This window comes from Chiloscyllium punctatum, chromosome 35 (assembly GCF_047496795.1).
Source record: "Chiloscyllium punctatum isolate Juve2018m chromosome 35, sChiPun1.3, whole genome shotgun sequence".
In the NCBI taxonomy this organism is placed as follows: domain Eukaryota; kingdom Metazoa; phylum Chordata; class Chondrichthyes; order Orectolobiformes; family Hemiscylliidae; genus Chiloscyllium; species Chiloscyllium punctatum.
This window is the reverse complement of record NC_092773.1, coordinates 10,786,992-10,799,694: the sequence shown is the minus strand read 5'-3', so window position 1 is coordinate 10,799,694 and position 12,703 is coordinate 10,786,992. Positions and strand designations below refer to the sequence as shown.

The following is a 12,703-nucleotide window of genomic DNA, read 5'->3' as shown; positions in this document are numbered from 1 at the left end:
TCAGGTCTGAGCAATTAAGTTGCTTCAACCTCCTGAGCCAGATACTGAGGTTTGAATTCCCCCTCCAGGACTCGATGGCTAAGGAAATGACAGCCATGATGCGGCCAAACAGAGTGCCGACTTGTAAATCCTGTCCACTCCCACCTTGCATCATGAGACAGACTCCTGGTTGAGCCATTTCACGTGGAGAAACTTGGGGCCCTTTCCCACCACGATTCATAATTCCAGCAACCATATGCAGACTCCCTGAGTAAAGTGTGACACACTGCTGTTCAACAATGTGCCTTTCCTCGTGCAGTTGAACTGAACAGAGTGAGAAAGACATCCTGCAACGTGGAATATTGACAGGAAAGGAAGTCAAGATCAATCCCACAGTCAGAGAACTCACTTCCAGAGGTGACTTTTCTGTCAGAGTGAAGTTAAAAATTGGAGTTAAGGAATCATACAGATATCTATGGAAGCACATCTTGACTTGTTTACAATCCTACCAAAAATTGATATTCCACTTCTAATTTTGTCAGTACTGTTTGAAAATCAAACAATCATGAGAATTTCTTTCTTATAGAATTCTCAGCTTGGTTCTGACAGTACACAAGCAACAGCCAAGTTTGACGAATGAAGTTAATTGTTCTCCGTCTGATCACCCTGTTGTATCATGTTCAATCTGGATGTGGGACTTCCTGGTATTCCTCCTCAATTTTATGATGCGTTCCGACTCATTTGCATTGAGAAATTAGAGCCATCATAAAGATAAGGAATTTTATAAGTCAACAATGTTCCCTGCCAGGCTTGACTCTGCTTTGGAACTATGGAAACCATGGGTTGAACTTGATTCATTTACAGAAATAACTTAATGAGCAGTGCTATTGCTCATTCGAATAAAGCATTGCTTTTTATTCCTGTTGTTCTACTGGTGTCGTCATAATTTACGTTACAGGTAATGATATCCTGGAACAGAAAGCACTGGGGCTGCTGGTTGACCTGCCTCTGTGCTTGTGATGTTAAAGATATCCTCGCCTAGTTTCACGTAAGCCTGCAGATGAATGCTGGGTGGCTGGCCACATGTACAGGAATTAATGGGATGTGACTCCACCTTTGCAGATTGGAATGAGGTTAGCCTCCGAGAATGTGAATTCCCTGAGAGAGGCTGTTAACCAGGTCTGCTTGATGGGTGGAAACAGGAGTGTTGAATTAGAATTCGAATTAGAATCACAAATACTCAATGAGTATAGTGTGCAGTGAAAAATTTATATGTTGTCACTTATAGCGCCATCTTACCTACAAAGGCGCGTAGTTTCAGCTTCTTTCGTTACAAGATCTTAGAAAATAGAGAAATGTCCAGTGTTGCCAAAATAAAAGTTTAGAACCATGGTCTTCCAAACCAGACCACGCTGGCGCCAAGCATCGAGTCTGCACCGAGCTTCACCCTGAGGATCATGAGCTGAGTCAATGTCAAATCGTCTCCATGTGTAAATAAAGGGTAACATGGTGACAAAATCATAGAATTCCTGCAGCGTGGAAACAGGCCATTTGGCCCAATGAGTCCACACCGACCTTCCGAAGAGTATCCTACCTACACCCATTCCCCTAACACTCTACATTTCCCCTGACTCATGCACCTAGCCTATACACCCCTGAACGTTATAGGGCAATTTAGCTTGGCCAATTCACCTGACCAGCACATCTTTAGGTTGTGGGAGGAAACCCGCACAGACCCGAGGAGAATGGGCAAACTCCACACAGACAATTGCCTGTGGCTGGAATCATAATGGGTGCCTGGTTCTGTGAGGCAACAGTGCGAACCACTCTGCTGCCCAGGGATACTGGCCCTTGTGGAGTTACTTCAGCCTAAAACCCCAGGGTCTGGAGTGAATCATATGCTTTATGTCAGCTGTTGCATGGTTAAATACAGTCCCGTGGTGTGTCTTTTCAGTTGTAGTTTTTTGGACTGGTCGCTTCTGAGCCTTAGCTTTTGTGTGAGTGCCTTGCAAGCTGTGAAAATCAAAAGGTGTGTGAAGTCCAGTGTTGCCTGGACCAGACAACTTGCAATCATTGTGCAAAAACCTCCACTCCCAGATCGTCCACCTTCATTTTCATCATCCACAAGTATACCAGAACTGTGCCCTCAGCCCAGAAAACTCAAAGTGATTCAGCTCAGCAGAGCTGTCTCTCCCAGGAGCAGTTTCTTCTACAGAATCAGGGCTTTGTTTTATTCTGTTGAGCTGACCTGGCTAACGGGAGACTCTCTGACACCCGCACTCTTCCACACGATGCTGGAACCTGTTTCGATGTAAGCCGGGGGAACAGACAAGCAGAAGGTCAAGATTTAGGGCAGGTTGTCAAGGAATACCTCACTTTGCCTCATCCTGGAGCTCAGTATTGGAATGTTTTCATTCCCAAGTTGAAGGAAGGCTGGGCCACATTTGAACAGAGTAGTTAATATACAAATAGAAAAGAAGGCACTGATTCTTTTACAATCTGCACCACACACCGTCTCTAATGCAAATGGTGACCCTCTTGGACATTCAAGGGGATAAACCAAACCGAAGCAGCACATTCCACTCTGAAGTGGGAGAAGTCATTCTCATGTGTTCTGTCAAAATTCCTCGCCCATCTCCAAATTCAGCATGTTTGACATTTGGATTTAAGAGAAGGGATCTCAGAGCTGAAGGTAGAGAGTTTGACCTCTCCAGGTTGTCAGACAACAGCATTGCAGAGGATGTGCCAAATGGAGAGTGTCATTGAAAGGTATTGTTCCCAGCTCATAGTGAAACCTTTTCAGTGCAGAAAGCAGCCATGGTATTGGCCATGCACTTCAGCTCAAAGTCTTCATAACCTGCAGCCCGTACTCCGACTGGCTCAGCACAGTTCCTGACAAACAGCTATGTTTCTGTGCCCTGTTTACCAGGTTTATTTTGAATGAGTTATGATCCTGGGGAGTGTTGCTGATCAAAGAGACCTTGGGATGCAGATTCATAGCTGATTGAAAATGAAGTCGCAGGTAGGCAGTAGTGAAGAAGGCATTTGGTATGTTTGCCTTTCTTAGTCAGTGCACTGAGTATTGGAGTTGGGGAGGGGGGCACATTGCAGCTGTACAAGACATTGGTTAGGTCTTTTGTGGAACACTGCGTTCAGTTCTGATCTCCCTGTTATGGGAAAGATGTTGTGAAACTTGAAAGGGTTCAGAAAGGATGTTGCCAGGGTTGGGCTGTAGGGAGAGGCTGAATAGGCAGGGGCTATTTTCCCCAGAGCGTCGGAGGCTGGGGAATGATCTTATCGAGGTTTAGAAATTCAGCATGGATAGGGTGAATTTCCAAGGTATTTTCCCCATGGTAAGGGAGTCCGAAACTCGAGGACATAGGTTTAGGGTGAGAGGGTAAAGTTTTAAAAGGGACCTAAGGGATATCTTTCTCATGCAGAAGATGGTGCATGTGTGGAATGAGCTGCTAGTGGAAGTGGTGGAGGCTGGGACACCATTTTAAAGGGATCTGATTGGTTATATGAATAGGAAGGGTTTCGAGGGATATTGGCCCAATGCTGGCAAATGGGACTAGATTAATTTAGGCTATCTGGTCAGCATGGACGAGCTAGACCAAAGGGTTTGTTTCTGTGCTGTACAGCTCAATGTGCTGCATTATTTTATCCTCTGCCACATTAGTTAATCGCACTTGAGTAACAGACAATAAAGAGCTCAAACAGGCTCTACTCTATTGAAACATTTCATCGTTTTAAAGCCTCTGAAGACTCACTGAACCTGAAACATTAACTCTATTTCTCATCTCGACAGATACTACAAGAATTGCTGAGTTTCTCCAGCAATTTCAGTTTTTCTTTGGACTGAAGCATGTTCAGTGAACAGTTTTAGATCTCATAGGTGGGAATCTGACAGAGCAACATAGAGAATAGGGTGAGGAGTCGGCCCTTTCTGGCCCTACTACACCATTCATAACGTGTTATTCTTTAATCCCATTATCCCTGAAACATTATCTGACTCCAACACGTTGAATGTTTTCATGATGGCCTTGACTACTTTCTGTGGTTCATCATTCTCTGGGCCAAGAAATTTCTATTCATCTCAGTCCGAAATATATCTTTTGACTTTAACCTATGGTTATGGACGCGTTGGTCTTTGCGAACATCCTTCCTGCATTGACCCTGTCTCTTCCTGTTCAAATGTTATTGCTTTCTTTGAGATTCACTTCCATTCTCTGAACCTGCAGTGAGTTTCGTGCTAACCATTCCAGCCCTTCTTCAGAAGACAACAGATACATGGGATCACTACCACACACTTTTCCCTACAAGCCCCTCACCATCCTGACTTGGAAATATATCGCTGTTCCTTCACTGTCACTGGGTCAAAATCCTGGAATTCCCTCCCCTGAGGGCATTGTGGGTCAACTCACATGGATTGCAGTGGTTCAAGAAGGCAGCTCACTCCCACCTTCTCAAGGGCTACCTAGGAACAGGCAATAAATGCCGACTGCAGCAGCGACGCAGATATCCAATGAGTTAAGAGAAAATGTGCTTCCAACCCATGAATCAGTATGGTAAGCATTTGCTGTGCTGTCATAAGTGACCATCCTGGATCACCTCCTGATATGTGTAAGCTGTCTGTCACCCCAACATCATCTGCTGTCAGTTACAACCGTGGAGTAAACTAGATATTGTTGACCACAAGGGACTTCTCTCATATGGCCAGTGCGCAGTTGCTCTCCACCCAGACTGAACGGCACTGTACGTGCCTGCAGCCAGAGGACAGTTGCACAGCCGTGAGGTTTCACAATCCTTGCGAGGCCAATTCCGTAGCTTTTCAACATAATTATGCAGCAACTATTCAGTTTCACAATCAACCATCAAAACATTCATGGGCCCAATGCAGGTGGAATGTTTATTTAATACCTTCCCGTGAACCATAGTTTTGGGGCAGAATCACAAAAGTGTGGTCAAAGGGCTGAGTTAGGAGCAACTTCAGGGGTGAAGTGAGTCAAAATGGTTTAAGTGTCAAGCTCAATAGCTGGGGTAAATGACAGAGCTCTGAAGGAGAACACTGGGCCTTTTGTGTCTTGCCTGTGTGAAAAGACTGTCCAAAATCAGTTCCACCCCATGGCTGTTAGGTTCATTGTAGGCTTCTTGAAACTGGAGTTGCAGGTAGGTAGGATAGTGAAGAAAGCATTTGATATGCTTTTCTTTATTGGTCAGAGCATGGGAGGTAGGAGGTCATGTTATGGCTCTCCAGGACATTGGTTAGGCCACTTTTGGAATATGGTAAAAACAATGACTGCAGATGCTGAAAACCAAATACTGGATTAGTGGTGCTGGAAGAGCACAGCAGTTCAGGCAGCATCCAACGAGCAGCGAAATCGACGTTTCGGGCAAAAGCCCTTCATCAGGAATAAAATATTGTGTGCAAGTGTGGTATCGGAAGGATGTTGTGAAACTTGAAAGGGATCAGAAAAGATTTACAAGGATGTTGCCAAGGTTGGAGGGTTTGTATGATAGGGAGAGGCTAAATGGGCAGGGGCTGTTTTCCGTGGAGCATCGGAGGCTGAGGGGTGACCTTACAAAAGTTGATAAAATCATGTGGGGCAAGGACAGGGTAAGTAGACAAGGTCTTTTCCCTGGGGTGGGGGAGTCCAGAAGTAGAGGGCATAGGTTTAAAGTGAGAGGGGAAAGACTTAAAAGGGACCTAAGGGGCAACTTTTTCATGCAGAGGGTGGTGCATGTATGGAATGAGCTGCCAGAGGAAGTAGTGGAGGCTGGTACAATGACAACATTTAAAAGGCATCTGAATGGGTATATGAACAGGAAGGGTTTAGAGGGATATGGGCCAAGTCCTGAAAATGGGACTACCTTAATTTCGGATATCTGGTCGGCATGGACGAGTTGGAGCAAGGGTTCTCTTTCTGTGCTGTATATCTCCATGATTCTCTGTTGCCCCAGCTCCATTGTTGAAGTGACCATTGAATCTGTTCCCAAGAGGAATTTGTCTCCCAACTGACAGTGCCCGAGGCAGAGAGAGTGAATACTGATGTATGGAGTAAAACTTTGTATTATTTGGGAATGAATATTGGATACAATTTCTATTCTCCTCAATGGTCAGTATCTGCTGGTGACAGATTTTGCAATGATAGAAAGTACTGGAAAGATGTCAAAGAGTGAAATCAACCAAACAAATTTCACATTGCACTTCAACTAGATATTGCTAAGTGCAGTTCAATTAATCAGTGCAATAATTTGGATTAAAACGTTACCCTTTTACCATAAAACTTTAACATCATCCAAATTTGAAAGCACTGGCCTTCCACCTAAAATGAACCAGATGATATTTACCTTTAAATTAAAATTGTCACCTATGTATGAAATGAGTGAATTTCTCACTGGATCTGAATTGGTTAAATTGGTTGTTATCCTCCCGAAATGTTGTGGACTGAATTCATAAAATTCTCCCTCTTCAATATATTTGCAGCGGAGGAGAAGCATCTCAAAAACTGTCCTCTCATGTATGAAGTTAAAAATCACACAATTTCAGATTGTCGTCCAACCAATAAATAGATTTATTTGGAAGCACTGGCTTTCAGAGCACTGCTCCTTGTGAAGTATAAGGTCATAAGACAGAATTTCAAGCAAAAATATGAGTGTCATGGAGATGTAATTATATATTAAACGAATTTAGATTACCACTTCCAACTTTTAGAATGGGATGTGCTCATTCCATTCTTTAATATGTAAATGCCTTTTCAGTTACATTCTCAAAATAGCTTTAATTTTTCCAACAATAGATATCATCTTAGCTCAGGCAATGCCTTAAAGGTGTGAGGTTAAAGTCTGTCTGTGTCTCAACGTTGAGTTAGACTGGTTCTATTTGTAAAGTGGAATTTACAGAATCTTACATGAATTTATGCAGTTTTTGAACAAATAAATTTCTGCAAATACAAATTCACCCCATAAACTTAAATGTGTGTGGGTGTGAGTGCATGTGAAAGTGTATGTGTGTGTGTGTGATGGAGTATGTGTGAGAGGGTGCGTGCGAGGTTGCATGTGCGTGCGTTCTGGGAGAGGGTCTGCTCTCATACATGATCTTTCACTTAGGAATCGATATTTGCAATCAATGAAAAGTCGTATTTGCAAATTAAAAAAAAAAGTGGGAGTCATATCCAAGGTGGTGGAGGTGGGGGGGGGGGAAGGGAAGGATTTCTTTATGTTTTTGTTCACTGCCACCGAATGCTGGATTCTCTGGAGCACTTTGATTTGGAAGGTTTGCAAGGCAAGGAGGAAGATGCATGCTGAATTGCGGCAGCCTTTTCTCTCTGTCCTCACCCACATCCTGGTGCCACGTCCCCGGGCGGGGCTGTCAATCAGAGGCGGGTAGGCGGGGGCACAGGGCAGGCCCCGCCCCCCCCCCACCCCTCACAGCCTGCCGCACACCAGCGATGAGGGGCGGCGGCCCCGGCCAATCGGGAGCCGCGGCCGGGCGAGGAGGCGGGGGAGCGGGACCAATGGGAAGGCGGCGGCGGTGGCGGGGCGGGGCGCTGCCTCGCGCCGCCCCCCCTGCGGGAGGGGGTGTGTCCGCCCCGTAGCGAGGCCGCTGTCGGCGCCTGACGGAGGGAGTGTGCGAGAGAGGGAGAGAGAGAAGGAAGGAAGGAGAGACTCCAACAGAGAGAGAGAGAGAGAAGGGAGAGCGGACACCATGTGCGGTGAGTTGAGGGATACCCCCTGCCCGGTTACCCCGGTGTCGGTTCCCCCGCCCCCCCCCCCCCCCGGTCGGCACCAAGGCCGGACACAGGGCGCGCTGGGCCCTCGCCCCCCCCCCCCCCCCCGGGCCGCAGCGATCCCAGATCCCCATCCCCAGAGAGATCCCCATCCCCAGAGAGATCCCCATCCCGATCCCCATCCCCAGAGAGATCCCCAGAGAGATCCCCATCCCCAGAGAGATCCCCATCCCGATCCCCATCCCCAGAGAGATCCCCATCCCCAGAGAGATCCCTATCCCCAGAGAGATCCCCATCCCCAGAGAGATCCCTATCCCCAGAGAGATCCCTATCCCCAGAGAGATCCCCATCCCGATCCCCATCCCCAGAGAGATCCCCATCCCCAGAGAGATCCCTATCCCCAGAGAGATCCCTATCCCAGAGAGATCCCTATCCCCAGAGAGATCCCCATCCCGATCCCCATCCCCAGAGAGATCCCCATCCCCAGAGAGATCCCTATCCCAGAGAGATCCCCATCCCCAGAGAGATCCCTATCCCCAGAGAGATCCCCATCCCCAGAGAGATCCCCATCCCCAGAGAGATCCCTATCCCCAGAGAGATCCCTATCCCCAGGGACATCCCCATCCCCAGAGAGATCCCCATCCCGATCCCCATCCCCAGAGAGATCCCCATCCCCAGAGAGATCCCCATCCCCAGAGAGATCCCTATCCCCAGGGACATCCCCATCCCCAGAGAGATCCCCATCCCCAGGGACATCCCCATCCCCAGAGAGATCCCCATCCCCAGGGACATCCCCATCCCCAGAGAGATCCCTATCCCCAGAGAGATCCCCATCCCCAGAGAGATCCCCATCCCCAGAGAGATCCCCATCCCCAGGGACATCCCCATCCCCAGAGAGATCCCCATCCCCAGAGAGATCCCCATCCCCAGAGAGATCCCTATCCCCAGAGAGATCCCTATCCCCAGAGAGATCCCCATCCCAGAGAGATCCCCATCCCCAGAGAGATCCCCATCCCAGAGAGATCCCCATCCCCAGAGAGATCCCTATCCCAGATCCCCATCCCCAGAGAGATCCCCATCCCCAGAGAGATCCCTATCCCCAGAGAGATCCCCATCCCCAGAGAGATCCCCATCCCCAGAGAGATCCCTATCCCAGATCCCCATCCCCAGAGAGATCCCTATCCCCAGAGAGATCCCCATCCCCAGAGAGATCCCTATCCCCAGAGAGATCCCCATCCCCAGAGAGATCCCCATCCCCAGAGAGATCCCTATCCCCAGAGAGATCCCCATCCCCAGAGAGATCCCCATCCCCAGAGAGATCCCCATCCCAGAGAGATCCCCATCCCCAGAGAGATCCCTATCCCAGATCCCCATCCCCAGAGAGATCCCTATCCCAGAGAGATCCCTATCCCAGAGAGATCCCCATCCCCAGAGAGATCCCCATCCCCAGAGAGATCCCTATCCCAGATCCCCATCCCCAGAGAGATCCCTATCCCCAGAGAGATCCCTATCCCCAGAGAGATCCCCATCCCAGAGAGATCCCCATCCCCAGAGAGATCCCCATCCCCAGAGAGATCCCTATACCCAGAGAGATCCCCATCCCCAGAGAGATCCCCATCCCCAGAGAGATCCCTATCCCCAGAGAGATCCCTATCCCAGAGAGATCCCCATCCCCAGAGAGATCCCTATCCCAGAGAGATCCCCATCCCCAGACAGATCCCTATCCCCAGGGACATCCCCATCCCCAGAGAGATCCCCATCCCCAGAGAGATCCCTATCCCCAGAGAGATCCCCATCCCCAGAGAGATCCCCATCCCCAGAGAGATCCCCATCCCCAGAGAGATCCCTATCCCCAGAGAGATCCCCATCCCCAGAGAGATCCCTATCCCCAGAGAGATGCCCATCCCAGAGAGATCCCTATCCCAGAGAGATCCCCATCCCCAGAGAGATCCCTATCCCCAGAGAGATCCCCATCCCCAGAGAGATCCCCATCCCCAGAGAGATCCCTATCCCCAGAGAGATCCCTATCCCCAGAGAGATCCCCATCCCCAGAGAGATCCCTATCCCCAGAGAGATGCCCATCCCAGAGAGATCCCTATCCCAGAGACATCCCCATCCCCAGAGAGATCCCTATCCCAGAGAGATCCCCATCCCCAGAGAGATCCCCATCCCCAGAGAGATCCCCATCCCGATCCCCATCCCCAGAGAGATCCCCATCCCCAGAGAGATCCCTATCCCCAGAGAGATCCCTATCCCAGAGACATCCCCATCCCCAGAGAGATCCCTATCCCAGAGAGATCCCCATCCCCAGAGAGATCCCCAACCCCAGAGAGATCCCCATCCCGATCCCCATCCCCAGAGAGATCCCCATCCCCAGAGAGATCCCTATCCCCAGAGAGATCCCTATCCCCAGAGAGATCCCTATCCCAGAGAGATCCCCATCCCCAGAGAGATCCCTATCCCAGAGAGATCCCCATCCCCAGAGAGATCCCCATCCCCAGAGAGATCCCCATCCCGATCCCCATCCCCAGAGAGATCCCCATCCCCAGAGAGATCCCTATCCCCAGAGAGATCCCCATCCCCAGAGAGATCCCTATCCCCAGAGAGATCCCCATCCCAGAGAGATCCCTATCCCCAGAGAGATCCCTATCCCAGAGACATCCCCATCCCCAGAGAGATCCCTATCCCAGAGAGATCCCCATCCCCAGAGAGATCCCCATCCCCAGAGAGATCCCCATCCCGATCCCCATCCCCAGAGAGATCCCTATCCCAGAGAGATCCCCATCCCAGAGATATCCCCATCCCCAGAGAGATCCCCATCCCCAGAGAGATCCCCATCCCCAGAGAGATCCCTATCCCCAGAGAGATCCCTATCCCAGAGAGATCCCCATCCCAGAGATATCCCCATCCCCAGAGAGATCCCTATCCGAGTGTGATCCCCATCCCCAGAGAGACCCCTATCCGAGTGTGATCCCTATCCCCAGAGAGATCCCTATCCGAGTGTGATCCCCATCCCCAGAGAGATCCCTATCCGAGTGTGATCCCCATCCCCAGAGAGATCCCCATCCCCAGAGAGATCCCCATCCCCAGAGAGATCCCTATCCGAGTGTGATCCCCATCCCCAGAGAGATCCCTATCCGAGTGTGATCCCCATCCCCAGAGAGATCCCTATCCGAGTGTGATCCCCATCCCCAGAGACATCCCTATCCCCAGAGAGATCCCCATCCCCAGAGAGATCCCTATCCGAGTGTGATCCCCATCCCCAGAGAGATCCCCATCCCCAGAGAGATCCCTATCCGAGTGTGATCCCCATCCCCAGAGACATCCCTATCCCCAGAGAGATCCCCATCCCCAGAGAGATCCCTATCCGAGTGTGATCCCCATCCCCAGAGAGATCCCCATCCCCAGAGAGATCCCCATCCCCAGAGAGATCCCTATCCGAGTGTGATCCCCATCCCCAGAGAGATCCCTATCCGAGTGTGATCCCCATCCCCAGAGACATCCCTATCCCAGAGAGATCCCTATCCCAGAGAGATCCCCATCCCCAGAGAGATCCCTATCCCCAGAGAGATCCCCATCCCCAGAGAGATCCCCATCCCCAGAGAGATCCCTATCCCCAGAGAGATCCCCATCCACAGAGAGATCCCCATCCCGATCCCCATCCCCAGAGAGATCCCCATCCCCAGAGAGATCCCCATCCCCAGAGAGATCCCTATCCCAGAGAGATCCCTATCCCAGAGAGATCCCCATCCCAGAGATATCCCCATCCCCAGAGAGATCCCCATCCCCAGAGAGATCCCCATCCCCAGAGAGATCCCTACCCGAGTGTGATCCCCATCCCCAGAGAGATCCCTATCCGAGTGTGATCCCCATCCCCAGAGAGATCCCTATCCGAGTGTGATCCCCATCCCCAGAGAGATCCCCATCCCCAGAGAGATCCCTATCCGAGTGTGATCCCCATCCCCAGAGAGATCCCTATCTGAGTGTGATCCCCATCCCCAGAGAGATCCCTATCCGAGTGTGATCCCCATCCCCAGAGACATCCCCATCCCCAGAGAGATCCCCATCCCCAGAGAGATCCCTATCCCCAGAGAGATCCCTATCCGAGTGTGATCCCCATCCCCAGAGAGATCCCTATCCGAGTGTGATCCCCATCCCCAGAGAGATCCCTATCCGAGTGTGATCCCCATCCCCAGAGAGATCCCTATCCAAGTGTGATCCCCATCCCCAGAGAGATCCCCATCCCCAGAGAGATCCCTATCCCCAGAGAGATCCCTATCCGAGTGTGAACCCCATCCCCAGAGAGATCCCTATCCGAGTGTGATCCCTATCCCAGAGAGATCCCCATCCCCAGAGAGATCCCCATCCCCAGAGAGATCCCTATCCGAGTGTGATCCCCATCCCCAGAGAGATCCCTATCTGAGTGTGATCCCCATCCCCAGAGAGATCCCTATCCGAGTGTGATCCCCATCCCCAGAGACATCCCTATCCCCAGAGAGATCCCCATCCCCAGAGAGATCCCCATCCCCAGAGAGATCCCTATCCCCAGAGAGATCCCTATCCGAGTGTGATCCCCATCCCCAGAGAGATCCCTATCCGAGTGTGATCCCCATCCCCAGAGAGATCCCTATCCGAGTGTGATCCCCATCCCCAGAGAGATCCCTATCCAAGTGTGATCCCCATCCCCAGAGAGATCCCCATCCCCAGAGAGATCCCTATCCCCAGAGAGATCCCTATCCGAGTGTGAACCCCATCCCCAGAGAGATCCCTATCCCAGAGAGATCCCCATCCCCAGAGAGATCCCTATCCCAGAGAGATCCCTATCCCAGAGAGATCCCTATCCCAGAGAGATCCCCATCCCCAGAGAGATCCCTATCCCAGAGAGATCCCCATCCCCAGAGAGATCCCCATCCCCAGAGAGATCCCCATCCCAGAGAGCTCCCCATCCCCAGAGAGCTCCCCATCCCCGGAGAGCTCCCCATCCCCGGAGAGCT

General features: G+C 50.7%; 1 protein-coding gene across 1 annotated transcript in view; it reads left to right on the top strand.

Moving 5' to 3' along the window:
* Positions 1–7,540: 7,540 nt before the first annotated feature.
* The window catches only part of LOC140459643 (glutamine--fructose-6-phosphate aminotransferase [isomerizing] 1), a 79,119-nt gene continuing 73,956 nt past the window's right edge, over positions 7,541–12,703 (top strand). The window contains exon 1 of the mRNA XM_072553956.1: positions 7,541–7,694. Within this exon, the coding sequence (XP_072410057.1) occupies positions 7,688–7,694 (7 nt within the window). The 5' untranslated portion in view covers positions 7,541–7,687. The remainder of the gene's footprint in view (positions 7,695–12,703) is intronic.